This window comes from Phoxinus phoxinus (assembly GCF_949152265.1).
Source record: "Phoxinus phoxinus genome assembly, chromosome: 7".
NCBI classification, from domain to species: domain Eukaryota; kingdom Metazoa; phylum Chordata; class Actinopteri; order Cypriniformes; family Leuciscidae; genus Phoxinus; species Phoxinus phoxinus.
Window position 1 is genome coordinate 14,191,271 of NC_136882.1, and position 27,589 is coordinate 14,218,859.

At 37.7% G+C, this 27,589-nt stretch overlaps 1 protein-coding gene across 4 annotated transcripts in view; it reads right to left on the reverse strand.

Annotated features, from left to right (window-relative positions):
* The window catches only part of myo16 (myosin XVI), a 185,976-nt gene that overhangs the window by 114,296 nt on the left and 44,091 nt on the right, over nt 1-27,589 (reverse strand). For all 4 annotated transcript variants that reach the window (XM_079618669.1, XM_079618668.1, XM_079618671.1 and 1 more), the window contains exons 3-8: nt 24,057-24,127; nt 22,151-22,294; nt 9,071-9,179; nt 4,085-4,209; nt 3,814-3,939; nt 868-943 (exon numbers count right to left, since the gene is read on the reverse strand). In XM_079618669.1, coding sequence (XP_079474795.1) covers nt 868-943; nt 3,814-3,939; nt 4,085-4,209; nt 9,071-9,179; nt 22,151-22,294; nt 24,057-24,127 — 651 coding nt within the window. The remainder of the gene's footprint in view (nt 1-867; nt 944-3,813; nt 3,940-4,084; nt 4,210-9,070; nt 9,180-22,150; nt 22,295-24,056; nt 24,128-27,589) is intronic.

A 27,589-nucleotide genomic window follows, 5' to 3' on the forward strand; every position in this document is an offset into this window, starting at 1 on the left:
CTGCATTCGTCAAGTACACTACCGGTAGAAACAAGTATCTTATGCTTACAAAGGCTGCATTTATTTTATTGATTAATAATAATGTGAAATAGTGTTACAATTTAACAAAAACTATGTTATATTTAAATCTATTAAAATGTAATTTATTCCTGTGAATTTTCAGCATCATTAATCCAGTCTTCAGTGTCACGTGATCCTTCAGAAATCATTCTGATTTGCTGCTCAAGAAACATTTAATTTTATTATCAATGTTAAAATCAGTTATGCAGATTCATATTTTTTTGGAAACTGATAAAAAAAATTTTTAGGTTTCATTGATGAATACTTTTTTTTTTTTTTTTTTTAAAGAACAGCATAAAATAATTTAACATTTAAATGCCTTCGTCACTTTTGATAAAGTTATCCTTGGATACTTGATGAAAAAATAGATTTTTTTTTTTAATTAAAGAAATCTTGCCAAACTAAGTGAAAAATCTAAAGCCTTACCAATAAAAAAGAAAAATTACAATATGCTGAAGGAAAATTAAGCCCATATTAGGACCTTTTTTGCATTTATAACATAACTGTAGCACAATTCTTCCCAATTCTCATGAAAATTATGCACAAATAAAAGTTATTCTCATGATTGTAATATGAACGTACAATAACAGCCTTATATTCATTTTGTATTACAGTAATTATTGACTTGTACACTTACAAATATTATAATACTTTAATAATTTAATAATAATTCTTCAGACAGACACCTTCCAGCAATGAGAATTTGAACGGAAAAGGATGTAATGCATACCAAGCTTCCCCTAGATATCAACATCAGTGACTGAAAACTTTGTATGTGTCTCGACCACATTGTATGTGTCTTTGTACCTGAGGGCTTGTCCTGGTTGCAGTTCAGTAGAGTTGGATCTGCTTTGTGCTTCAACAGCTGGCTCACAATGTGGGTCTGTGGGGATACAAACACACACATCCATGACTTGAGAGGAACTCAAAGAGAATACTGAAATATGTAGGTCACATCTTAAAGACGGCTGCATCCATCAGCAACATCAGCTCTGCTCCTGCTTCCAGTGCCAAACATATGCTAACATCTCGCATTCACACCCTCAGCAGTGTGTCCATTAGATACTGCCTGCACACAGATATACACACATATATCCACATTTATTTACTTGTCTTTTTAATTCTGTAACTGTGCTACTCAACATTGGAGTCATGCTGCAGAAGAGTGTGAGACTGTGTGTGGATACAATGTATGAGGTAAAAGCATGTTATGTATGCGTGTGACCAGCTTTGGGGATAAATACGGCATCATAACTTGCAAAATGGCAGGTGATTTCATTCGAAATACGAGTGTTCGTCAAAGGGTTCCATGACCCGAGGACTTTTGTTGCACTTGAACCACAAATACACACACACAAAAAAAAATGTAATGGATTTTTGTGGTCGAAATAAAAAAAAGTAACAAATCCTTCCCTTGCGGGTCAATTTGACCCCCATCGGAATGAATGGAATGCGAGGAATGCTTCAGTACACATAGAAAATCCTAAAAATGCTTAAAATTAATGTTAAAACTTTACCAAACAATTATTTTATAATGTCTACATGTGTATCTGAATGCATACTGAATGCATAAATAATGCGTATGATTTATTGATCAAATCTAGTCATTTAAAAAGGTTAAATTTTTTTTACAAAAAAATAAATAAATCTCCAAAAATTGCATAAAAAAATTTAAACAATATTATCAAAATGAAATAAAATAAGCTTTCTGGACAACAATTTTTTTTTTGACCTGCGAGGGAAAGATGTGTTACAGAGTGCAAGGGAAGGATGAGGGAATATTACACAAAATTGTCAAAATTGACACGTAATTTTCTATCCAGTGACGAGGCTACATAAGGGCCAGTCTGGCACTGGCAAACTCAGATTGACAGCTGGTCCACCCAATCAAATGAGATGAAAAAAAATAAATAATCATGCATATGATAATTGCTCAAATACATTAATGAAGCTTAAAAAAAAAAAAAGTTGTATTCAAATTCTGAATTGATTATATATCGCCTAGAAAGCTCGCAAAGACTGTTCCCTTTTATAATCACTAAAAAGCTGACACTCTTAGTTCATCACCATGACGTGATCTCAAGTTATGTAATTATAGCTATAAAGCTGTCCACGCTAAACAACAAATCTCGTTTACATAATGTCTACACTTTATGATGAGAATATTTGCGAGCATGCAGAACTCAGAACTGAACAAAAAAGTGGTGAGTGGATTAATTAAACGCCTCTGATTGGCCACTGCGTTCAATAAATCAACAGATATGTTTGTGAGTGGCTACACTGCTCAAAGCTGCAAAAACATGTTGGAAATAAAAACCTTAGACGCTCTCCAAAATGTAAACACAGATATAATATGTTATTATTACAGACCAGCAGTTATGGGCAGATTTCCCTTTTTAAAAGCAGATGTAGACAGTGGTTGGAGTGAGAAGATTCCAGGCTAGACATGGCCAGCCTTAGACATGCTCCACCTAGGGTTATTTATATCTGTTTCTTGTTCTTATTCTGTTCACTGGTTATTTTATTTGCGAATTGATTTTGTTGTTTTCATTAAACTGTTGGCCTACAGTGATTCTACCCAGCTTACAATGTTCTCCATTGTTTACTGCATGTCCAGATATGTTTCCAGCTGTTAAGTTGGTGAATGATGATGCTCAAACTGAACTGAAAGTCTGCAGCATGGCAGTTCTGCTGAGTCACACAACCATCTGCAGTGCTAATGACTCAATGTTTGTGTTTGTGTGTGTGTGTGTGTGTGTGTGTGTGTGTGTGTGTGTGTGTGTGTGTGTGTGTGTGTGTGTGTGTGTGTGTGTGTGTGTGTGTGTGTGTGTGTGTGTGTGTGTGTGTGTGTGTGTGTGTGTGTGAGAGAGACAGAGTGAGAGATTCTGCCAAGCTGCAATGAATTATGGATGTAGCCAGATAAATATTGTGTGTGTTGAGTGTGCGTGTGTGCGTGCGTGCGTGCGTGCGTGTTAATTTCAGGTATACCTACGTTATGGGTACCCACAAAGATGCAAGTGGGGGAAAAAATCATTGTGGGGACATTTTTTAGTCCCCGTTAAGAAATGTACTAACCAAAAACCTTAAACTCACAAAAGTAACAGTGAGGAAAGAGGAAAAAGGAAAACAGAGATATGTGTATGTAAGGCAAGAGTGTCCTGAGGGACAAAAAGAACAAAGGAGAAGAAAGAAAATGCTCTTCATCAGCAACCTGAAAGATTATCAAATGTTTGACCACGTCAGCAGGTTTGTCCTTTCCTCCAGAAATCAATCTCCAAACACTGTTATTTCACTCATATAAAACACATTAGTTCTTGCATGTGATCCTCAAAGCTCGAGTCCATCTGGCTGGGAATTGGTAAGATCAATGCAATGTTGAAGTCTCATTAATCAGGAACAGGAAGGGAGGGTGATATAATGAACTGAATACAGTCTACGATAACTCTAATATCGATACATTCTACAGACCGTGAACAGCAGTGATCTGACATTACGGCTAAACACAGGAAAGCACAGGGAATATTGTACACACACACACACATATATATAAACATTTGTTTGTGTACCAATGCAAAATATTGTAATATGTATTTAATTTTTGTATCTATTTAAAGGAATAATTACTACAAAAGAGAGAGTTTGGCATGTAAATGCGTACGTAAAATAAGCCGTGGTTTAGCCTTTTTGATTGGACATTGTGATTTCAATAAAATAATGTCCATAAGAAAATGAGTGACATGTTATGATATGTACCTGCCCATATTTGGCAGCCAGATGTAAGGGTGTCCAGTAGCTGTTGTCGAACACATGGACATCTGCACCGTTCTCCAGCAGCACTGACACCACCTCCTTATAACCACTGGCACTGGCGATGTGTAGCTGTAAACACAACGTACACACACAAGCATTTAACAGATCATGTTTCATTTGGCCAAAAGCCTTCCCATTCAAAATCACCATCTGTACACATTACGTTTAGAGATCAGTGAACTGAACATATTTTGGGATTCATGCATTTTCTCACCAGCGTGACCCCGTCATCATTTTGTTGATTGACGCTGCCCCCGCTGCTGACCAGCTGCCTCACGTCAGACATCATGGTGGATGAGCGCTGGGTCTTCATCTGGTGCATAGAGCTCATGTCCACTCCTAACATACACACAGACAGGTGTCAAAGTGAGAAGGACATCAGGACAGATGTCACATGACAGAGCTCTTATTCAGCAGTGTATGGGATCAAACCGGATGGGATATCTCTCTGCATCCTCATGTCTGTCAACTGGAGGATATATTCTTCAGTTTCACATGTCTGAGGTAACAAATAATCTTCATTTGCAAATGGTGCTCTATGGCCACATTAACACAGCAACAGAATACGGTTGTCTGTTCTCTAAAGAATAATCACTAGTACCTAAAGAGTAAGCACTATATCTAAAGAGTAAGCACTAGTACCTAAAGAATAAGCACTAGTGCCTAAAGAGTAAGCACTAGTGCCTAAAGAATAAGCACTAGTATCTAAAGAGTAAGCACTAGTACCTAAAGAGTAAGCACTAGTGCCTAAAGAATAAGCACTAGTATCTAAAGAGTAAGCACTAGTACCTAAAGAATAAGCACTAGTGCCTAAAGAGTAAGCACTAGTGCCTAAAGAATAAGCACTAGTATCTAAAGAGTAAGCACTAGTACCTAAAGAGTAAGCACTAGTACCTAAAGAATAAGCACTAGTACCTAAAGAGTAAGCACTAGATACCTAAATAATAAGCACTAGTACATAAAGAATAAGCGCTAGGTACCTAAAAAAAACCCACTAGAAATGAACATAGATACTAGCATGTTTTAAGGATTAAAGCTGCACAGTGTTGGATTTTCTCCCATCTAGCGGTGAAATTGTATATGACTACCAACTGAAAAAAACTTTCTCGTTTTAACTCCTACGGTGGCCGTATTATTCCAAGATTAACATGGCTTCCAGTTCGACTTCAGCCAAGAGTGGTCCTTCAAGTTATGATGTTACTTTAGAAAACTATTACAAATTGAATTTAGTTATTTAGTCAGTTAACATGTAGGTTATGACCTCTATGTAAAACGAATAATTGTTTTACGTTTTCGACTTTGGTCTTGATTTGCCTGTCGCGTTGTCAGTTTAATTCTCTCTTTCGCTTCCTTGGCGACTCTGTTACATGTCCTCGAGAATAGGCGTGATCCTCCATCTTCAACAGGCTTTCAAATCCGCCGGCAGTCGCGAGTAATCTCGCCCTCGCATTCGTTACGGTGCCACTGAGTATAAAAGCGCGAAAGGCAAAGCTTGAATTTCCAGGTATGTACCTCTTTGGCAAATGTATTTTCAAGATGGAGGTGCAACATGGCTGCCGCCATTCGAGCGACTGGCTCCTATGTATTCTGAATGGCGGATTCTGCGCTTATGAGAATATTTGATTAGTTGATGGAAGTAATTACACATGAATGAGCACATACTGTATAATTTTGAAAGAACAAAGTTTTTTTTTTTGCTAAGAATCAACTTAAATTACACAGTGCAGCTTTAAATGTTAAAATGCTAAATGTTTTAAATGTTGAAAAACATGATTAAATGTTAAACAGAGCTGTACTCATCAAACCAGTCACTGTTCTCCACCAGACCTGCTGAGTTTTGAGTTCTACACTCGAGTCAAATGCTCTGCTCTTCACCCAGATATAGAAGCTGCTGTCAGTTAATAAAGACTTGACGGATGAACTCGTGGCCCGATTGAACTCATGTCATATCAAAATTGAAAGGACATTTCAGTTTTATGGACGTCAGCATCTTTGATATTACTGTGGCCACAGTTGCTATGATTACTGGTAGAGAACACAGGCTTGACTTCCGTTGCACGCTCATAGCAAAACGCTACTGTAAGTTGCTGTTTGAACCGGACATTACGACACTCACACCTGTATGTAAAATGCAGTTGTCAAAAATGCAGTTGTCCCAAAAACTGACAGTGTGAAGTAGCCTATTAGACGAAGTATAAGATCAGCAGTAACTGAAGATGAGAGTTGTCTGTGGAAGGCCATCCTGAGAGTCTTGACTGATAAATTGAATGCTAAATGAGATCTCTGACAGCAGCCCAGAGACGCGTGTCTGTTTCTCTGGCTCTCACTGATTGATTTGCAAGCTGAAGTAACTCTTACTACACCCACTGTGTGAGCTGACAGAATAGATGACTGTTAACTTACAACATGGCTGAGCCGTATGACGTATATACCGCGCAAATGTAGAAACATAAAAGTCAGTCGGTAGGAAAATATGTGGGCTGTTATTAGTGGGCTGGACTGTTTTATGTTATTTCATGGGGTCAATTGAAAATAATTTGAAAACACTATTCAAATATCTGTATCCTATAATATAACCAACGCATAAATACAACAAGGAGAGAAGGAAAAGAAACAGAGCAAACTATTTAATGTCTAAATTAATCATATTTATCGTTGTTTTCTACAAGTCCATGGTTACATCAGGAATATTCTCAATTTACTATTTTTTATTAATTTACTTTAAAAGGGACAATAAGTATCTTTTTAGGTATTTTATTATCTAAAATCAATATTTTTATTCATAAATATGTCCTCAATGGTGTACAAATACCTCGGCCAATTATCTGACTTATCCTTATAAATGAAGAATTTATTATCTTAATATACATGGGACGGGTAGGTCCACGGAGGCTTCCATGTAGTTCCGCCATCTTTCAAAACTATAATAGCAGAGAGGGACTAAAAGTACTAAGCCAACGACTGAAACCAGCAGAAACGCAGGTGCAGAGCAGTGAGAGGCGCTTAAAACTGCACCGGCAAGTTTAAAAGTCTGGATTGCATTGTTATTATGGACCATACATATGCCAAGCCACAGGAGAAGAAAACATCGTCGCCAAAAAAGTCAAAAATAGAACGTAAAAGGAAACGTGACCCTAGATTACAGAAAACAAGAGTTAATGTAGCTAATGTGGCTAATTTTATATAGCTCTCCTTTTTCAAAAACAATCCATTAGCTCAAGTTGTGAATATTTTGCGTGGGATTTCCCCCTTTCTGGTCAATGTATCCTTGCCTCTGCTTAATTATTTTTATCCCCGCTGGGGATACATTTATCCTCCCCTCAAAGTGATCATAGTGCTACTACATAGTGGCGAGACGGATCACAAAACTTATCACGGATCCGTGGTTTGATTAAAGTCAATTTTATTTAAAAATGATTACTCACTCACTCTTGAGCGTCTGGCGCAAGTGATTTCAATGTAAAGACGCGTTTATGCGCATCTAGAGGTCCTGCGGCGCGGTGTTTAGCGCGGCGCGGTAGACGTGAGCCTCATTCTACTCCAGTTTGCTCGAATGAGGCGAATTGCTATCACAGATAATGTCTTTTCTATCATTTCACTGTAGCTCAGTATCGTGATGTAAAGTTAACGTTATTGCATGATCACAGTTCATATGTGTGGGGAAAGATAAGCTATTAGAGTAAAAATATTGTGTTAGGCTACTTCAGTTAATAAGAAAAAAGATTTTACTTTTTTAGTAAATTCCTGCAATTTTATTTATTTATTTAATTTAATTCCTGCAAATGCAGTGATGAAGTTCATGTTCTCATGATTTATTTTTATGAATAACAATGTTTCAAAACATACACGCACCCTGGGCAAATCGCACCCTGGGCATATCACAATATTTCATGTTTTTCACAGTCAGTAATTCATACTGTAACATTTGTTTGTTTGTTGTCATGTTGCAGTTTGTTTGAAATAACACACCTGTTCACCTGAAGGAAAACTCGACGAAGTGCTATTAGAAGACATCCTGTCAAAGCTTTTTGGTACATATCGCCTACCGTAGATGCAATGCGCATTTGAAAAAGCGAGGCGCTGGAGAGCAAAATTAGTTTGAATTCAAAATACAAATTCACCAATCACCACTTACAAATTGATTATTTGTAAACATGCCCCAGTGCAGTGCCCCAGTGTAGTGACGGGGACACTATACTGCCAAAAGAGCGCCGTCTTTCGGATGAGACGTTAAACCGAGGTCCTGACTCTCTGTGGTCATTAAAAATCCCAGGATGTCCTTCGAAAAAGAGTAGGGGTGTAACCCCGGCATCCTGGCCAAATTTGCCCCTTGGCCTCTGTCTATCATGGCCTCCTAATCATTCCCATATACTGATTGGCTTCATCACTGTCTCCTCTCCACCAGTAAGCTGGTGTGTGGTGGGCGTTCTGGCGCAATATGGCTGCCGTCGCATCATCCAAGTGGATGCTGCACATTGGTGGTGGTTGAGGAGATTCCCCCCTTCTATGTAAAGCGCTTTGAGGTCTCAGATAAAGCGCTATATAAATGTAACAAATTATTATTATTATTATGTGCAATTTAAAACTGAAAGAGAAAACATAGATGAATAAATAAATTAAGAACACAAAATAACCCTGACCCCAAATTTGTGTACAGTGGTTTAGTTTATTTTGTTAAATAAATGTATATGTTTATTCAGCAAGAATAAATTAAACTGATCAAAAGTGACAGTAAAGACTTTTATAATGTTACAAAATATTAAATTTTAAAATGTTAACTTTTTATTCATCAAAGAATCCGTAGAAAAAAAGTATTGTACTTTCCACAAAAATTAAGCAGCACGACTGTTTTCAATATTGATAATAATAATAAAAGTATTTTGAGCACCAAATCATCATATTACATATAATTTCTGAAGGATCATGTGACACTAAACTGACTAGCGTAATGATGCTGAAAACTCAGCTATGGAATAAATAACTGTTTTCAGAATATTACTGTCTCTACTGTATTTTTGATCAAATATGTTCACCAAGGCTGCATTTAAGAGACTTATTTTAAAAACATGTTGCCGACCCCATCCGTTTGAACGGTAGTCTGCATTTATGTTCACCAAATCACCAACTCCTAGTTATGCATGTACTGTATGTAGTCATACAAAACTGGTAAATTAGGAACTAAATGAATAAATGAGCCTACCATTCTCCTCCAGGTGTCTGATGAGGATGTAGCTGGTTTCCGTCCCCTCAGTGGCGTAGTCAAGTGGAATGTTCCCGTTCACGTCCTGCAGGAGCACGTTGACTCCGGTCTTCAGAAGAGGTGTGATGGAGAAGGGTAGGGGAGATGGCAGTCAGATAAAGCAAAACAAGACATAAACAAATCGAGTCCCTCTCGCCCCATTCATCAGTCTGCAATCGATGATAAACTACGGCCAATTATCACACTTTCCCAGCATTCCCCAGGCACCCGAGCTCAGGGATGAGCTACATTAACAGAAAACGGAGCGTTAACTAACTCATTAAGATAGGGGCAGGTTAATAGGGTCTACGGTGCGGTGTTGAGTGTCTGGGTGGCAGGGGGTGATGTGATTTATGAGGGTCTGCTCTCTGGAGACTCCAGACAGCGATAAGACACTTTACGAGCTGAAAGCATGACGCAGGGTTAAGGCTTTTTGAGCATGTGGAATTTCTATGGTTACTGTAACGGTCTGAAAATGATGCCGGCGTCATCATAAACAAAGACACGAGAGCTGGGGGAACAAAGGGGCTTCACTGTCATGAAACATTATGACAGTGGACATTATATTATGGACAAATATTGGTGTGGTTGTGGCTGTGGCATTTAGTCCTTGTCGGTCAGCTTTAATGTAATCTGTACGTATAAATAATATTTATGTTTACATATTATGTAACAATGTAACACAAAAGTAAAATGTACAATCTCTTCTGGAAAAACTGGATAAAAACATGAATCACTCATATTACATTCAGGAACATATATCCAATTTTTGGTCCAGTCTGTAGTTGTCCAAAGTGTAGTCCAACAACCAAGACAGAAACTTAAAGCTGTTGGTTAATATGTCTAATCCATATTTCTTGTTTCAAGTAAGGGATAATATACATCCAACCGGTTGTTATCTCAGAATAAACCCCGATGGGGTGATCAGGATCAAGGTCTTGCATCACCCTGAAAGGGTTTATTCTGAGATAACAACCAGCTGGCTGTACATTATCCCACTTATTACATGGCTACTTGCCACATAAGTAAATAATTAGACATGAAATATTGATCTGAGTTTAAATATTTTATAAGCTATTTAAACACAAAGCTTCTGAAGAGAAAGCAGTTACTAGCAATCTGCAAGTTCAAACTAGATGGACATGTAAGGGATACAGTACATACCGGTTCATACCACTTATTAGACGGCATTTCACCACATAAATATTTATGGGGATAAGAGATATTGATTTGAGATGAAACGGTTTTAAAATCGTACCTGTTTGTTATCTTATAATCCAACAGAGCACACACCAATAGTCTCAAAATGGCAGCAGCTGTGTTTGTGTGAATCAAGAGAGAGTGAGTCTGTGATACCAGATGAAACAGGCCTAATTAAATAACTGTACACAAAATATTGATTTGACTGAGTTTTAATATTTTATTAGCTCACCAAACGCAAAGCTTCCACGAGGAAAAAAGGTTCCTAGCAATCCTATAGCGCCAAGTTCAGTGACAGATACCCGGATGAGCCTGATGTTAGTTTTTAACGGTTGTTATCGGGGAATAACATACCACTGGATCGCGTGATTGACCAATCAGAATCAAGTATTCCACAGAGCCGTGTAATAAGAAGCTATTTGATGGAGTCTTTAACTATAGGTCTGTTAAATTACTTAAATGTTTAAATGTAAGTGTCTGTAATGCAGGTAAGAGCCAGAGAGAGAGCCAGAGAGAGAGAGCCAGAGAGCCAGAGAGCCAAAGAGCCAGAGAGCCAGAGAGCCAGAGAGCCAGAGAGCCAGAGAGAGAGAGAGAGAGAGAGAGAGAGAGAGAGAGAGAGAGAGAGAGAGAGAGAGAGAGAGAGAGAGAGAGAGAGAGAGAGAGAGAGAGAGAGAGAGAGAGAGAGAGAGAGAGAGAGAGAGAGAGAGAGAGAGAGAGAGAGAGAGAGAGAGAGAGAGAGAGAGAGAGAGAGAGAGAGAGAGAGAGGAGGAGGATGCCATGACATTTAAAATACAAAACTAAACTTCAGTAGATTTACAACTCTCTCTCATAATGGCCTGTGTGTAATTAAAGCTGCAAATGGCACGTCTCCATCCGACTGGCTGGAGCATAAAGGCGTTGTGACAAAGATGTAGCTTATTGTCTCTTTTCCCAGCATGCCTTTCAAATCCAGCCATCAGCACATTAAGACTGGGGAGGTTGTGTCAATCACGCACTGAGGTTAGCACTAGGTTAATGAATGTATTAATTAACATTAACTATCAGCAGCTCCTTTGTCTGCATTTATGAGCGATGGCTTTTTAGGATACGCCTCCTAAAAAAAAAAAAAAAAAAAAAGCCTTAGCATGATTTATAAGCGGTTTTCCTCATGGGGACCAAAACATTTCCTCACCCGGACAAGGATTTCAGATATTGCCATCTTTGTGGGGACATATTGTTGTCACCATAATGTAGGGTTTACCAGACCACACACACACACACAAAGCTCCAGAGAGCACTGACGGATCTGACATTGTGTCACAGGATTGTGTCATGACCTCTTCCCTGAGATCTCACACACACTACACCACAGTCCTCCAACTCACTGGGGATGCATGAGGACATGGTGTGTGTGTGTTAAGTGTTTGTATTGGTGGCGATTCATCGATCCGTCTGGCGTGGAACTGTTATTGAACAAGATGTGAATGGTTAAAGCAGGAGCATGTGTGAATTGATTAGGTGGGGTCAATGTGAAGTCTCGTTGGTGGTGATGAGTGTGTGTGTGTGTGTGTGTGTGTGTGTGCTTTTGTTTATATTACATTGTGGGAACCAAATGTCCCCACAAGGATAGTAAAACCTGAAATCACCTCCATTGTGGGGACCAGCCAGCGGTCCCCATGAGGGGAATAGGTTAATAAACATACTAAATTATATTTTTTTGAAAATGTAAAAATGCAGAATGTCTCCTGTGATGGGTAGGTTTAGGGATAGGGGCAGTGTAAGGGGATAGAATATACAGTTTGTACAGTATAAAAACCATTACGCCTATGGAATGTCCTCACAAGGGTAGCAAAACACCCGTGTGTGTGTGTGTGTGTGTGTGTGTGTGTGTGTGTGTGTGTGTGTGTGTGTGTGTGTGTGTGTGTGTGTGTGTGTGTGTGTGTTGCCCTTCACACTGAGAAAAGAGGTGATGGAGCCATTAACATTACGTTCTCTGATCGACAGAATGCACCCAGTCCTCTGTGGCAAACAAAGACCTAATCATGTGACAACTAACCGGTTTATAAATGTGTGTTTTTTTTAAAGGCAGCATTACATGGGAATAGAATAGAATAGAAAATGTTGAGGTCAGTAAGATAGCAAAAACAAAAAAAGAAATACTTGCTATTTAAATTTTTAAATGTACATTTATTTGTGATGTAAAGCTGAATTTTCAGCATCATTACTCCAGTCTTCAGTCACATGATCCTTCAGAGATCATTCTAATATGTTGATTATATGTTGAAACATTTCTTATAATTATAGCAGTTCAAAACAGTTGTGCTGCTTAATATTTCAGTGGAAATAGTTTTGTTTTTACTCTTCCCCAGGTCAATGCATCTTTAAAAAAAAATAATAATAATAAATAAATAAAAAATAGTACTGACCCAACTTTTGGTATATTTAAATTAAATTACATTAAATTATAAAATGCATTTTTTATATTGTTTTATTAATATTCATGCATTAATGCCAAACCTTGGTCTTTTCCAGGTATAACCATAAGAGCAGCATTGTGTTCTGTATGAGCAGGACATAAACTGACCAGGTCTACTGGACTGTATTGAACACTGTTGTCAAGCAGTGGGATTTAATAAATTACTTCTGATCTACAGCGAGCATCATGGGTTAGACAGCGGGTCATAAAATATCACACAAGTGTCATACCTCTGCAGTACACACACTTGAGGGGTTAACAAGCTGACCTCTGGGACTCGTTCAACATCTATGTTTCGCCATGATGGATAAATAGTAATTAATTTACCCCGATGGAAATGCTTTCAAATTAGAATTTTTTGGAATAAGCCAAAAATAAGTTAAAATGCAACAGTGCTTTGACTTCCATCACGTTGCGTATTGATCTACTCCGACCCCTCTCCACATCATTTCCTTCCATTCACATTCGTTTAGAGATAGTTTGATGTAAGCAAGGTCACAAGGAGGAGCTGAGGGCAAGGTTGTGTTTAAATTAGGTTTTATTTTAATAATGTTTTCAATTTTGCTTTACATTTCAGTTTAGTTTTAATTCGTTGCCTTAATGGTTTTGTTAGTCTTAGTTTAGTTTTGATGCTGTGAACATTTTTATTTTTTAAACATACATAGTTGTTATTCATTTAGTTTCGGTTTAGTTTGAGTAGTTATAGTTGAGCAGAGCTAACAGAACACTTTCAGTGTAGAACAAAGCAAGACGTTTCATTTCAAAAAAAGTAAAAAAAAAATTGCACAGATTACAGTTAACCCTTGTGCAGACATCTTAATAAAAATAAAATAATGGTTTGAGATTGAACAAAGAATCAAATAAATGCAACTTAAAAGTATAAAAATATGTAAGTACGAAAATGTTTCTTGACCAATAGTTTTAGTCTTAGTTTCAGTTTTCGCTTACAAAAATAATCTTGGCTGCGGGATCTGATGTCGGGTTTTCACGTTGTATGGGGACATTCTATAGACATAATGTTTTTTTATACTGTACAAACTGTATATTCTATCCCCTACACTAACCCTACCCATCACATAAAACAAAAACATCACATACAGTAATATGATTTATAGTGCAGGCCTTTTTTCCTCATTGAGACAAAAAAAAAATGTCCCCACAAGGACAAGGATTTTGGATATTGCCATATTTGTGGGGGCATTTTGTCCCCATAGCATAGGGTATACCTGAACACACACACACACACACACTGAACCTGACTGAACCACTGTAACTGAACCTGACAGTACAAAGGACTGCAGAGAGATGAACTACAAATCATGTCAACAAAGGAGAAAGAGATGAAACATCCTCCACGGGAAAGTAAAAAAAAACACTGTAGACTTTCCTCTGACTGCACCAGGAAACAAGGACAATCACGTAACGTAATTACATCTAATCTACATGATGATGGCTGCCTGTGTCTCATTACAGGGCTTTGAGCACAAGCTTAATTGCCTTTGTTCAATTTAATCTGTTATGATAATAGGCTAATAGCAATGAAAGTAAATGAGAACGCAGTTAACTTTCGAGCAGACTTGGAAAACTTCAGAACATCTGCATGGTTCCATGGTGAGAATTCAACATTTGACACCTTTTACCTTGAAACCATTCTTCTTGCACCCTAAACGAGTGTAATTACGACCACTGTCCATCTCTCACTGACCGTTACAAGCTAAAAGAGCCCATTATATTCAGTGGTGCTGTCTACACTGGGTGTGACGTGGCAGAACGCATACGGTCGCCAATAAACTGATGCCTTGTTCTAAATACTGACATATTCATGTTTGCACTACTTCCAGCAACCATATTGAAAGTTCGCTTTGACGTATCCAGTGTAAACAGCCTCAAGCGATTGACAACAGACATGCCCGACGAAGACAGTGTTAGAATCAACAGGCTACTTTTTGCTACTGTAGCTTTAAGAAAATCTATATGCAAGTTAACTCCATTATGATTACAAACTAACAAACTACATAAGTAGCCACATGTTAAATGTGACATTTACTATTGTCCAGCGAATTTTCACAGGCGAAATCCAGTAATTCCAATAAGAATCCAAGCGATGAAAAAAAAAAAAAACGTATTTTTATTAAGCTTTTTTCTGCTGTTTCATAAGCGCTACCTACTGGCATACACTGGATTTACATATTCAGTCAGTCTGTCTGACGTTTGTTCAGAACAACGTGAAAGTCGCATCGAGAGCACTCTGTGCTCCATTCAGAAATGGACAAATCTACATCAAATTGATGGAATATGACCCATAACTGAAGCTATTTTTCCTAAAACTACCATTGAAAAAAAACGATACATTATAAAGCTATGTCTGTTTAGTTGGAAAAATAACTAAAAATTATTTCCGGTAAATTATTTCCCCCCTCCCCCACCCATGACGTCAACTGGATGTAGGTTTGTTTCTTCAGGGAGTAATCCTCATAGAAATGACTAAGCAGTGAAAGCTAATGAACCCTTACCTAATGCAGTTCTTTTTACCTAAATGAAATAACAGATGAGACTGGGATTGGCTGCCTAACATAGTGCCTCCTAAATCCTGACTCTGACTAATCCCAAAAAATAGGTCGTCATGGTCTAGTTTTGGAAGCTGGATGCAGTAAAATATGGAGGAAGGAACATGAGAGATGCAGAGGCAGAGAGAGAAGGAGAGAGCTAGCCTGAAGTGAGAGTGTGTGTGGGAGATTCAGACCTAAAGCATTGCATATTGCACAGCAGAGATAAGAGCATTAACACACATAACATGAGAGAAAAACAAAGAGGCTGAAATATGCAACAGTTGCATTATAAAAAACGCATATTAGTCAAGGAAATGTGGTTTCAAGTTTCGGGGTGAATCAAACAAACAAACACACTCTCTCAAAAACACACAATATCTCTCTCTCTCTCTGATAAATACAAACACACAGACACTCTCTCATAAACACAAACAAACACACACACACACACACACACACACACACTATCTCATAAACACAAACACATAAACAGACAGACATACACTCTCACAAACATACACACTCATAAACAGACAGACAAACACTCATAAACGCAAAAACAGACACTCTCATAAACACAAACACATAAACAGACAGACATACACTCACACACACACACACACACACACTCTCTCTCTCTCTCATAAACGCAAACACCGACACTCTCTACTAAACAAACACACAAATAAATAAATACAAATAAAATCAATTTGAATGAAAACAAACCATATTTTAGGGCCATTAAGATTTTTTGCACTGTGAAATTGTTTTCATGCTAATAAACCTAAATTTTAAATCATTCCTGCTTGGTGGCATTTTAATTTTTTGAATAAAAAAACAATAGAAAATAGAATAGAAAAATTATAGAATAGATAGAAAATATTCAATAAATTATCACGATGCAACAAATATTAATGGTCCTAATGACAGGCTTAATTTTCTATTTTTTTTTTCATCTTCCAAATATTATTATTTGTATTTTATTATTTTAGATTTTAGGGTAATGTTGACCTATACTCACAAGATTCAACCGCAGAAAACTCGGCAGATGAAAACTGTAAATATATTTAGAGAGAGAGAGTCTCGCTAACTAAATGACTAAATGGTGGAAGACGCGGCTGCACGTCCTGCGACTGACGTGAAATGAAGAAAAAAAAGGCAGCTGAAAAGTAATACGGAGAAGATGGAACACGTGTATCCATGGCAACGGAGACAACCCTTTCTCTAGCAGGGCGACTCACCCGCAGTTAGAGGCAGAGACCAAAAAGGTTAAAGGGGCTTGCTTGAGGAGAATCCGTGTTTTTTTTGTTTTTTTTTGTATCATCTCAATACCATTCAAGAGCCAAACAAAGCTGCATTAATTCACAGTCATTGTGTGTAAGCCTCTGACGAACAGCTAATCAAACAATGACATGTCAGTCAGGCTTAAGGTGTCAATCAAACTGCCTTGGATACAGAAATGAGGTGTCCTATTCAAAGCCTCCTGTAGTAGTGTTCTAACATGTGTTTATTGAAAACTACAGAAATACATTTATATGAATCGGCAGTGAATTAATGAATGAGTTATGAATGTGATGTTTGAGATGGCAATCACTGATGCTTCTGCTCCATTCGCCATTGACAAACTGTAAATGTCAAGAACAGATATGGACTAAACTCAATTTTATAGGGTCTCAATACATTTCAACATTTGTCATTAAAGGACGGTCAAATTGCCTACATTATCACAGTGTGTCTGTGCACGTTTAGGCAAAACTAGTATTTTCACACTGCAGTACAAGTACTGCAAAAAAACTGTAGTATACTAACGGTTTTCTTCTCAAAGATAAAAACTGCTTTCTTGGTGCATCCGACAGCAAAAGAGGTTTAAGTACAATGAGTGTGTGTGAAAGGTTTGTTTTAAAAAGAGGCAAGGCCATGTCCACCATTAAGGAACCTTCAGACTCACGAATGGAAAATGTGTGTGTGTAAGAAAGGATCACGTCTTCATGCAGTTAATTAAGTCTTCACGTTATCTCTGCCGTACGAGGGCTCTGCTCAAACTGACTTGCATACTTTTATGCAAATGAGGCCTACTTTCAGAAATATTCATTCATACAGCACCGAGGAGTTGTTCACACACACACACACGCGCTAAATCTGTTGTGAGTACTATCAAAGAGAATGTTTCAAAGCGCAACGGCACAGTTCACATGCAGATGCTCAAACACACTTTCTCCCACAAACACACAGACACAAACAGACACAAAGAGAGGAGATGATGTAGCCGGTTTACATATAGAAATATTGACCTCAATTTTGCAAAATATCACGCATTCCTTATCTGTCAGTTTATGACAAACTGTATTGAATACAAAGATTGGCTAAAAATTAACATTGTAAGGGGCCACTCGCATTACTATAAATCTACTGTAGACTTTAGTCGACTACAACTAGACTTGACCAAAATCCCTTTGTTTGTCATATTTTAGGCATCTTAATTGTTTTAAAGACTGACTAAAACTAAATAAAAATTTGCTGTCAAAATGAACACAGCTGGTGATTTGAAGGAACGTGGAATTTGAGCCTATACATCAACAGAATGAAGAGGTCCAGGTGGGATTAGCTCCCCCATATTAAACTGCAGATAAAGTAAAGTCTAAACATTATAATATAGATATTATTTCAGTTGTGATCCAAACTGTACTACATCTCTTCGTCAAATCTGGATGTTATGATTTAATGTAGCTAACAAAACTGAATGGCGGTGTTGTGTAAAAACATGTCAGTAGTAGTAGTAGTAGTAGTAGTAGTAGTAGTAGTAGTAGTAAAGTGCATTTCTGTCCAGTATTCCTAAAGGAGGTCTGAGATTGAAGTGAGCTGGCAGGCGCACATGGATTGCTGCTTCACGCTCCAATGAAAATCAGGTCGAAAGTGGTCTGGAGTCACACACACACAGAAAAGTAGAGCAGGCATAGCTGGTGTCTCCTTGCCGCGCGTTCAGAATAACGATACGTTTTCTTTAGAACTCGCTGTGTATTTTCCCATGAATATATGAAGATCGTGATCTGTATTTTCACCTGAGGTCTAAATGTGGCTTCGTGTGTGATGCGTGAGCTGGCACAGCTTCCCTTCTCTCTTGATAATAATAAAATGATTCAGTCGTTAATTTGAAGGATGAGAAAGCTCACTGGATGAGAAACAGCGTGTGTAGGAATCTTTATAAATGGGTTTGGATTGAAGGGGGCGAATATCTTCCCCTGGCATGTTCCTTTTTAGATTCGCTTCAGAGATAAACACGCTGATTCATACTCTGTTTACACCCCAAGGCTCCTAATTTATGGAGGATATGCTGTTCAATGACAAATTGATGGTATAAAGGTCCCTTATAAATCCATTTTAGATTATATTAGGACTACAGTGTATCATAGCCCTGATGATTTAACAGCCTTTCCCACTCTCCGACAAAATCCAACAAGTTTGGACAACTTTTTCCTCATATATGCAAAGTAACAAATCTCAAACGGTATTTATAGTGATTTTAACGTACAGTACGGTATTGTTCAGAGGACATTTGGTGCCAAATTTGTGCCAGGAAGTTTGAGAGAAATGTCTCTCTCATCCATTCTTGATCAGTGAGATTCAAGACATCTGACAAAAGACGGTGAGGTTTCCGGGCAAAACACTCGGTTGGTGTAACATCCACCGCAGAGCTGTGTCGGATCGGCCACTTTTGCAAATTAAAAACGTTTTATGCAAATAAATAAACCGCACATTTGAGAAATATGACCCAATCATTCGGTGCCCATAGCAAACAGTCTACATCTGCATGCTGTGCTGTACCGGAGGCAATAAGCAGAAAATCCTGAGCTTCTTCCCTCCACTCTAACATTTGGAGAAGAAATTCTCCCTAGGAAAGATGCTCTTTGAAGTCGCAGCGCTAAAAATAACCCAGATATCCCTGTTACTTTGAGCTTTCGCTGACACGCACACAGACTGAGCTTCTGACTGGCACAACAGTGAAAAGAACAACAGTGACACACTTGTGTCTTAACTTGTCTGTGAATTCAAGCGGGAGTCAATACAAGTGTTCTGGTTAGGGCAGCACAATATACCAAAAACACCAAAACCACAATATGGCTTGGTGTGATTATCAAATCGCAAATTCGGCTCCGCACAATCTCTGCATTTTTCTTCCCAACAAAAAAGGGCTCACTACATGTTTCCACCAGAATAAAAGCATGGTGGATATAACATTTGAAATAAGAAATTAAGACAAATATTAGTATTGTAATTTTACTAAATATTTGCTAAGTATATATATTTTATTAAATACTTTAAAATAGTATTTTTTTTATTTTATTTTAGAGTACAACAGTGTTATTATTATTACAATAGTAATATATATATCATATTTTATTATTTTTATTTCAAAATGAATAATATTATTAATATCATTTGATAGTCATATTGAATTGGTAAAAAAACAGTGGTCTTTGAAACCTCAAGTGGAAAGACTTTATGGTTACTGAAATAGGTTTGAGTTGGTTCTTATAGCATGACCAAGTGTGAACACATACATTTGTCAAGTTTTACCCAATCCGTTCAGCCCTAAAGGGATGGAACCCCGAACCGTTAGAGAATAATTATTTTTTTCTTAAAATAGCCATTTAAGTCTTTAAAAACCATATTGAGAAACAAATAAAAATGTCCTTTTTTCCTCAATAGCAACTCTTGTTCTGGCGTGTGAAGTTTTGGGGTCTAAATAACTTGATATCAAAATAAAAAATGTTCATTTTCACAATCCAATCAATTCACGATTAAGTCGCATTTCAAAAGTAAAAAGTATTTTAAGAAGCCTCAAAATAAAAACTAAATTAAGCAATACAACTATTTAAAAAATCCTGTTCCAGAAACACTGAAGCCATTCTGTCAGTGCAAGTTAAATCACCTGTGTTTGTTTGTGGTAAAGTCAGCGATCTGACATGATTGCGTGCTGGCTGAACACAGCCTGTCTAAAGACGCAGGGAAATCCTGATCCTGCCTGGATCTGTCAGCACTGTGGAGGATTACGCTCATCTGATCCGACATGTCCAACATATGACAGAACTTTACTCTAAGCTGTCTTAGTTGGATTTCCTCCTGCAGGAGAGATGTGTATGTGCCTCTTTTTTATTTTATTTTTTACATCAGACTGCAACTCGATACACGTTTGACTTTAAAAGGTAGTTCTGTCACCTATGGAAACACAACAATACACATAAAATATCCTGTCCGCTCTATACCACATAATGATATCTGAAGCTCCAAAATGCTCCAACCGGTGGAGATGTGCTCGCCAATTACATCTAGGCTATAAGTTACTGAAACACACACACACACATCTATCAAGTCTGGTCAGAGGTGTGGTGTGTCAAGAAGCTCATTAAATTCTCAATACCCTGTTGAGAGAGCAGAGAGGTAGGCAGTCATGGTTTTCATCTCTTCCATCTCATTTTTGCTTTCATCCATCAGTACACAAACCTCTTAATAGTATTAAAGAGAGGCGTCACAGATGACACAGTCGAAGAGAAATAAGAATTATCTTTAAAACCCCATAAAAACACTTGACAAGTACAGTTTTCTTTCCTGTGTTGGCCCTGTAATCCCCGAAGAAAGCGATCTGTTAAAGGGATAGTTCACTTTGAAATTAAATTTTGGTATGTTTTAGCTTACCTCAAGGGCATCCAAGATGTAGGTGTCTTTGTCTCCACAGTAGTTTCAATTTTGATATGTTTAGGTCAAACCGTTCTTGTCTGTCAGACATATAATGCAGGTATATAGGTACTGTCTCCAAAAGCATGCAGAGAAGTCCAAATTAAAAAATTCCCCATCGAAAGTGCACATTGATGCCTAAGACACGAAACAAGCGGTTTGTGTGATAAAACGAACAGTATTTATATCGTTTTTATCTCTTTTACACAACCACGTCCAAGTGATCTGATTACTTAGTCTGCGCAAGCGCCGTAAAGCTCCGGAAGTGATCTCCCTGATGAGTTTGCGCGAGCTTACGTAAAATTTTTTTTTTACATCGGTTTAAACATCCCGGATAAGCGCAAACTAGTACCATTTCTATTAGCCGTCCTACCTACAATCTCTGTTCTGTGCATAGGTTCTGGTGTAAACAATGAGTGACGTACACGCGCGGGAGATCACTTCCGGAGCCTTCCGGCGTTCTACGGCGCTTACGCAGACTAAGTAAACAGATCAGATGGACGTGGTTGTGTAAAAGAGATTTAAATACTGTTCGTTTTATCACACAAACCGCTAGTTTCGTGTCTTAGGCATCAATGTGCACTTACGATGGGGAATTTTTTAATTTGGACTTCTCTGCATGCTTTTGGAGACAGTACCTATATACCTGCATTATATGACTGACAGACAAGAACGGTTTGACCTAAAAATATCAAAACTGCGGAGACAAAGACACCTACATCTTGGATCCACTTCAGGTAAGCTAAAACATACCAACATTTAATTTCAAAGTGAACTATCCCTTTAACTACAGCATATTTTTTATTTTTTATATGCCCCTGAATGCAAGATAAATCATTACGATGTTTACTTACTTTTTCCAGAACAGAAACAATTGTCATTATGTGTGTATCTGTTATACTTTAAGTGAAATTTAGAGTACACTATATGATCTCAAAGATCATATATGATCTCAAAGCTAATACATATGGGATAAAAGATTTGATTTGATGGTGTCTGTGTGCGATCTATTCGTATTGTATCGTATTGTAACATTGAAACAACATGCATTGTGAAAAGCGCCAAATACATTTGAATTGAATAGACTTGAATTGTATTCCTCACCAGCAGTAGCAGCAGCACCATATCTGCGTGATCGCAGGCGCAGGCCACATGCAGGGCGGTCCAGAGGTCCTCATCCTGCAGGTTCACATTCAGTCCCTTCTCGATCAAAATCTCTGCTGCGAACACATTGTCATGGCGGGCACACTGCAGAGACAAAAGCAAGAGAGGATGTAGACCCAGTCACAGTGGAGCAATCTAACAGAAATCTCCATATCCCAAAACGTTTTACCAATAATGGTTTTCACAAATATAAAAAACAGAACAGCTGTTTTTTAGTGTGATAAGAAGAAATGCACTTTATTTAGTACATGCACTTACTGCATTCATAGAAACCTAAGAAAATACTGGGCAATCATATAAAGCAACTATATAAGTTGAGGATATGTTCGGAGTTAGTACTTTGTTATTACCAAGTTATTGTAATTACTATTAGTACATAGTATCTACATGCAAAATAGGACTGTAAAATAAAGTGCTTCCGCAATGTGTCTTGAGCATCGGACGAATTCTCATGAGAACATGTTAAAAGTCATTGCAAAAATGGTTTTGAAAAACATTAAGTACACATGCTTTGGTTTGACTTGCATGTCCAAATACAATAGGAGCATTTGATTGAATATCTTCCTCAACTAAACTTAAACCATTTTGTCCAAAAATAAACTTTACGAGAGCTTTAGTGAATAAGCGCTGAACTCTACTCAGATAATAGTTAGCTAATTCTACTATGCATTTAAATGGACTAAAAAGATTTAGCCATTTTCACATTAGATAATGACATTAATTGCACGGAGGCGGAGGTTGATTTCAGTTAGAGGTGCAATAATCCAAATTGGAATTAAAAAAAAAGAATTACATGTATTGCATTGGGTATGAATGGCTGATTTCAAATGTTGCACCATAAAAATGTATTGTTTTCTGTTTGAGCATCTCTGACTCCTAAAGAGTGGCAAGACTTAATTAAACTATATCCAATTACCACTGAAATTGGATTTGTTTCTTTTTAGCTGTACTACACCCCGACGCACCCTTTACATTTATTTAAGTCTCCTATGGTCACAAAATTAACTAACAAAAATTGAGTCATCCATCTTGTTTGAGTGTAGTGCTCACACACTGGACCAGGTCTATTAAAGTCAGTGTCACCGAACGGTGCCAAATATTTCCCAGAGTTACAATGAACCAACTAAAGGGAATGTAATGGATGCCTACCATTTAGTTGACAAGCAGGCATTGAACAGAACATGTAGGTGTCATATATAACCAGGAATTGTCCAATAAAAGAAAATGAATTACCGGTAAGATCTTCAACCCTCCTAAGCTTTTCAAAAAAAGGATAAGATATTGGCTGTTGGCAGTCATATTTGCCAGGGAACAGGAAGAACGTTTTGTTTATTTTTACATTGAGGCTGATAGTATATATATATCTTATTCAACAACTTTAAATATAAAAAGTTGCTTTTCTATTCATTTCCAATGGTTAATCAATTTTGACCACAAACAGCCAAGGTGCGACCTCAAATGAAGTGCATTTTTTTATATATCTAAACCTTGAACCAGTCAGATTGAGTAACCAATTTTTATATTTAAAAACAATAAATTAAATTGGTCAAAAATGCCTGAATATCTTTAAAGGTTTAATATGGAATGTGAATCCCATGTGTGGCTTCAAACAAGCCCTGTCCATTCTTCATTTAAAGTCAGAACATTTTATACAATTATTTAAAAATTAAGTCTATGTAATACTTTAGTGGACCTCAGAGGTAAAAGGAACTGAGTATTGGGGCACTGCTTTAAAAAAGGGACAGGTAGAATTCCTGCAGAGGACATCACAGTCAGAGTGAATGACAGCTCGAGAGGCAATGCACATGTATCTGAATTTGTCAGAGCCTTGTCCTTATGTTCTTACCAGATGGAGCAGAGATCCTCCTGAGGAAATCAGTGTGTTCAGGTCAGCTCCCTCCTTCAGCAGCCTTAGCACTGGAACAAAAAAAATGAAAAAAGGGATGAATTTATCTGCAAAATGAACACTTCACATAGTGAGGAAATATGATGAATTGTTAGGATCTCTAAAGACACTGGAGTACCTAGAGTGCTGCCTAGCGGTCTATTGCCTATATAGGCTCCAGCCTGACTGAAATGGAAAATCGCAAGTAACTTCGAACACCGCACATGGATGGAAACAAATAGTACTACTTAGATGAACAATAGTTCATTGTTAGCATGTTGCTAAGCACACTAACACCGTTTTGAACATTTATAATGTTTTTTGTTGGTACTGAACATCTTATAATGACGTATACATCTCCCTTTGTCCTCAATTTTGAACAGATTTTTCACAGAGCGACCTTCTCCACAAAAGGTTCATAATGTTGCCAAAATAATACTAGCCTAATAATACTAATCAAGCATTTAAAGCAGCAGATGACAAAACTATAATAAACAGAACGCTAATGTTGGTATTGTTATTGTTATATTCATAGGTATTTATTAGGTATTTGTTATTGTTGTGAACAGGCCTTTACAACCTTTTTTGACCTTACAGGTCTGTTTTGACCTTAACCATCAGACTGTTGACAGCCACTAACTGAATCTCTGTGGCAGTGTCTAGTGCATATTGGCAGTTTCATCCTGTATTTCCCTCCGGCCTGAATTCAAGTGCACTTCATGACACACAGCTAAGCCCCTTTAAATTTAATTACTGAAGAACCTATCAGACACTTTATAAGGATTCCCACCAAAATGCATAAAAAAAAGAGTGTTCCTTACATGGCATTTACTGTAAATGAGCACAGTACAGAAGGGAAGGGACTCTATGTTGATCCTGAATGTGATGTTAGAATATAAATGATAAATTGTGCATACAGACACTCATGTAAATTTTGGTATTCCTGAGGGATTTTTCAGCTCCATAACGTGACAACATACTAGTCTGGAATTATATCTCAAACATGCTCAGTGGGGGACAAATCTGCTTACACAGAGAAATGACAGAGGTTCAGATCATCTCAGCCGAGGTTTAAATCACTAAAGAGTGAAGAAAAGACAGATGTGCACACACAAACAAAAACGTTAGCATCAGCAGGTTAGCCTACTGAGGCTATCTAGCATGCACTCAGGCATATCGAAAGGAATATCTATTCAACGGATCATTATGCCAGAAAGGAAGGCATTTTAAACAAACGCACAAGGGGAAGAAGACAAAAACGTACTGTAAGAACGATAACCAAGAACAATGAGAACAACAACGATAACTATATTAGCATCCACACCAACGCAAAGGATAGGCTAATTCTGTTTATTATGATTGTATGCAGCAGTTATGTCAAGCTTGAGTTCTTTAAAGTTGGGTGGATTCTGATTGGCTATCTATGTTTGTAGCGTTCATCAGTTGGGGGGAAAAAATAGTTCAGTGTTTCTGGTAACACCTTAGTTTGGGAACCAATTCTCACTATTAACTATTTGCTTATTAGCTTGCATATAACTAGCATATTGGCTGATTATTAGTAGCCTACTTATTTAAAACACATATTGATGCCTTATTATGATGGTAAGTAAATTACAATTTGGTTTCCTTTTATTTGAAGGTGTCCTTAATACAGTCATATACACAATTACATACAGTGTAATATATATTAACAACACGGTTTAGTTTTAGTTGCTAGTGTAATTTACTGTACACTTACAATAGTAAGTACATGTAACAGTCAACAAGGACACCGTTCTCCATTTCCTTGATAGCCGTGACTATGGTGCAGGTATATTGGCTGTGGCAAGTGTGTTCTCAAACGCTAGTGTGATGGATGGCTCAGAGGCTGAATGGGTGAATCTCAGAGATCACTCAGCAATCCCCATCAGGAAATTGAACACCGCTTTGGATTATACAGAGCTGCCAACACAGGAAAATAAAAATGAATGAAGATCCCAGAGAGGAAATGAGGCAGGGTGTAAGGCTTGTAAAGGACACTGTCTGATGTACGCCAAAGCAATTAAGGGCTATTCAGTCATAAAAGAGTTGCTATGCAGTGTGCCAGATTAGCTTGATGTAACTAAGAAGCAAATTTTGTCAAGCACCATAGCACAATGATGGCCGTGCATCTTAAATCACATGAACCTTCGCCACTGCAAAACATGCAATCAATGCTAATCACACAAGCCTGCCAGGCTCAAGTCTTGCCAGCTTCATTGGAAAAATAAGCTAAGACAGATCAATAGGCGTTGAACTAATAAATATGTACCTGAGTGATTTCTGCATGACACGCATGTGCCCGATTCACTACTTGCCAGGACAGAGTGAAGGTTAATTACAATGCAACTATGAAATGATCGTTCTGGTTATACACCCCTACCCAAGCTTCAATATTATGACCCACACAGGAGTAGTTACTGTCTCAAACAGATGTGCTTGTGGATGACCCCTGATGAGGAGTGTGTGGACGGTTTATTCAGACTACCCATTTATGCATGAGAACATGCCCACTCTGAGCAGTGGTGGTGAAGTAGAGCAGTTCATGCTAATAATACAGTTTGCACTCGTTCATATTTATGAGGTGTTGTTATAGCAATCTGACTCAGCGATATGCGTTGCTGGCTTGTTTGTTAAACCCAATAACGCTGAATGCTGCAAAATCATCTATGTGACCTCAATTATGCTCTGCGCAACAAGCTTAAGCAAGGTGTACTACCCTCACGGCTCACACCATTACTCAAACAATGCCCTGGAGATCAAAGTTAAAAAATTACGAGAACACAAATACACTTGCAACTACAATGAGCAAATACAATTACAGCTGAAATGGCTACTTGGTGGAATCATGTAGTGTGCGAAAATGTATTTGCTTTTAATACAGAAACATCAGTCCAATCAACTTCAATCAATGCTATTCACATAGAATCCAAGTTAGATGCTCAGACCCATTATTAATCAACTTGGTCAATCTGCGGTCAATCTGCAGTCATTAGCAGTCAGGGAGCTTAATTCATTTCCCAAGTCTCTTTGCTCTAATGAGCACCAGCAAAGTCTCTCATACCTAGGGCAAATTCTTCATCATGCTTCCATTACTCTTGGGTAGACGTTTTCACTTTCCCTGTTTGTTCACCGTTTCCCGTTTTAGCTGATAAAAGGATGGAAGAAGCCTCCCTTTGAAAATAACCCAATCAACATATTAATGCAACAATATGTATTATGTCCTCAGATTCGGGAACATTGCACCTACTTTTTGGAAAATTAGATGGTGTTCTGGTCTTAAAGGGGATAGTTCACCCAAACATTCTTTCCTGAGACATTTGGCATGTAATAGGGAAGAAAAAAAAATCTCCACTATTTGATATTTGATATAGTTTTATACTGTTATTATGGATATGGTAATTCACAAGCTGTATATGCAATACAGAACCGCTTAATTATACTATAAGGTTATGGTTTCATTTAGGTTTAGTTGC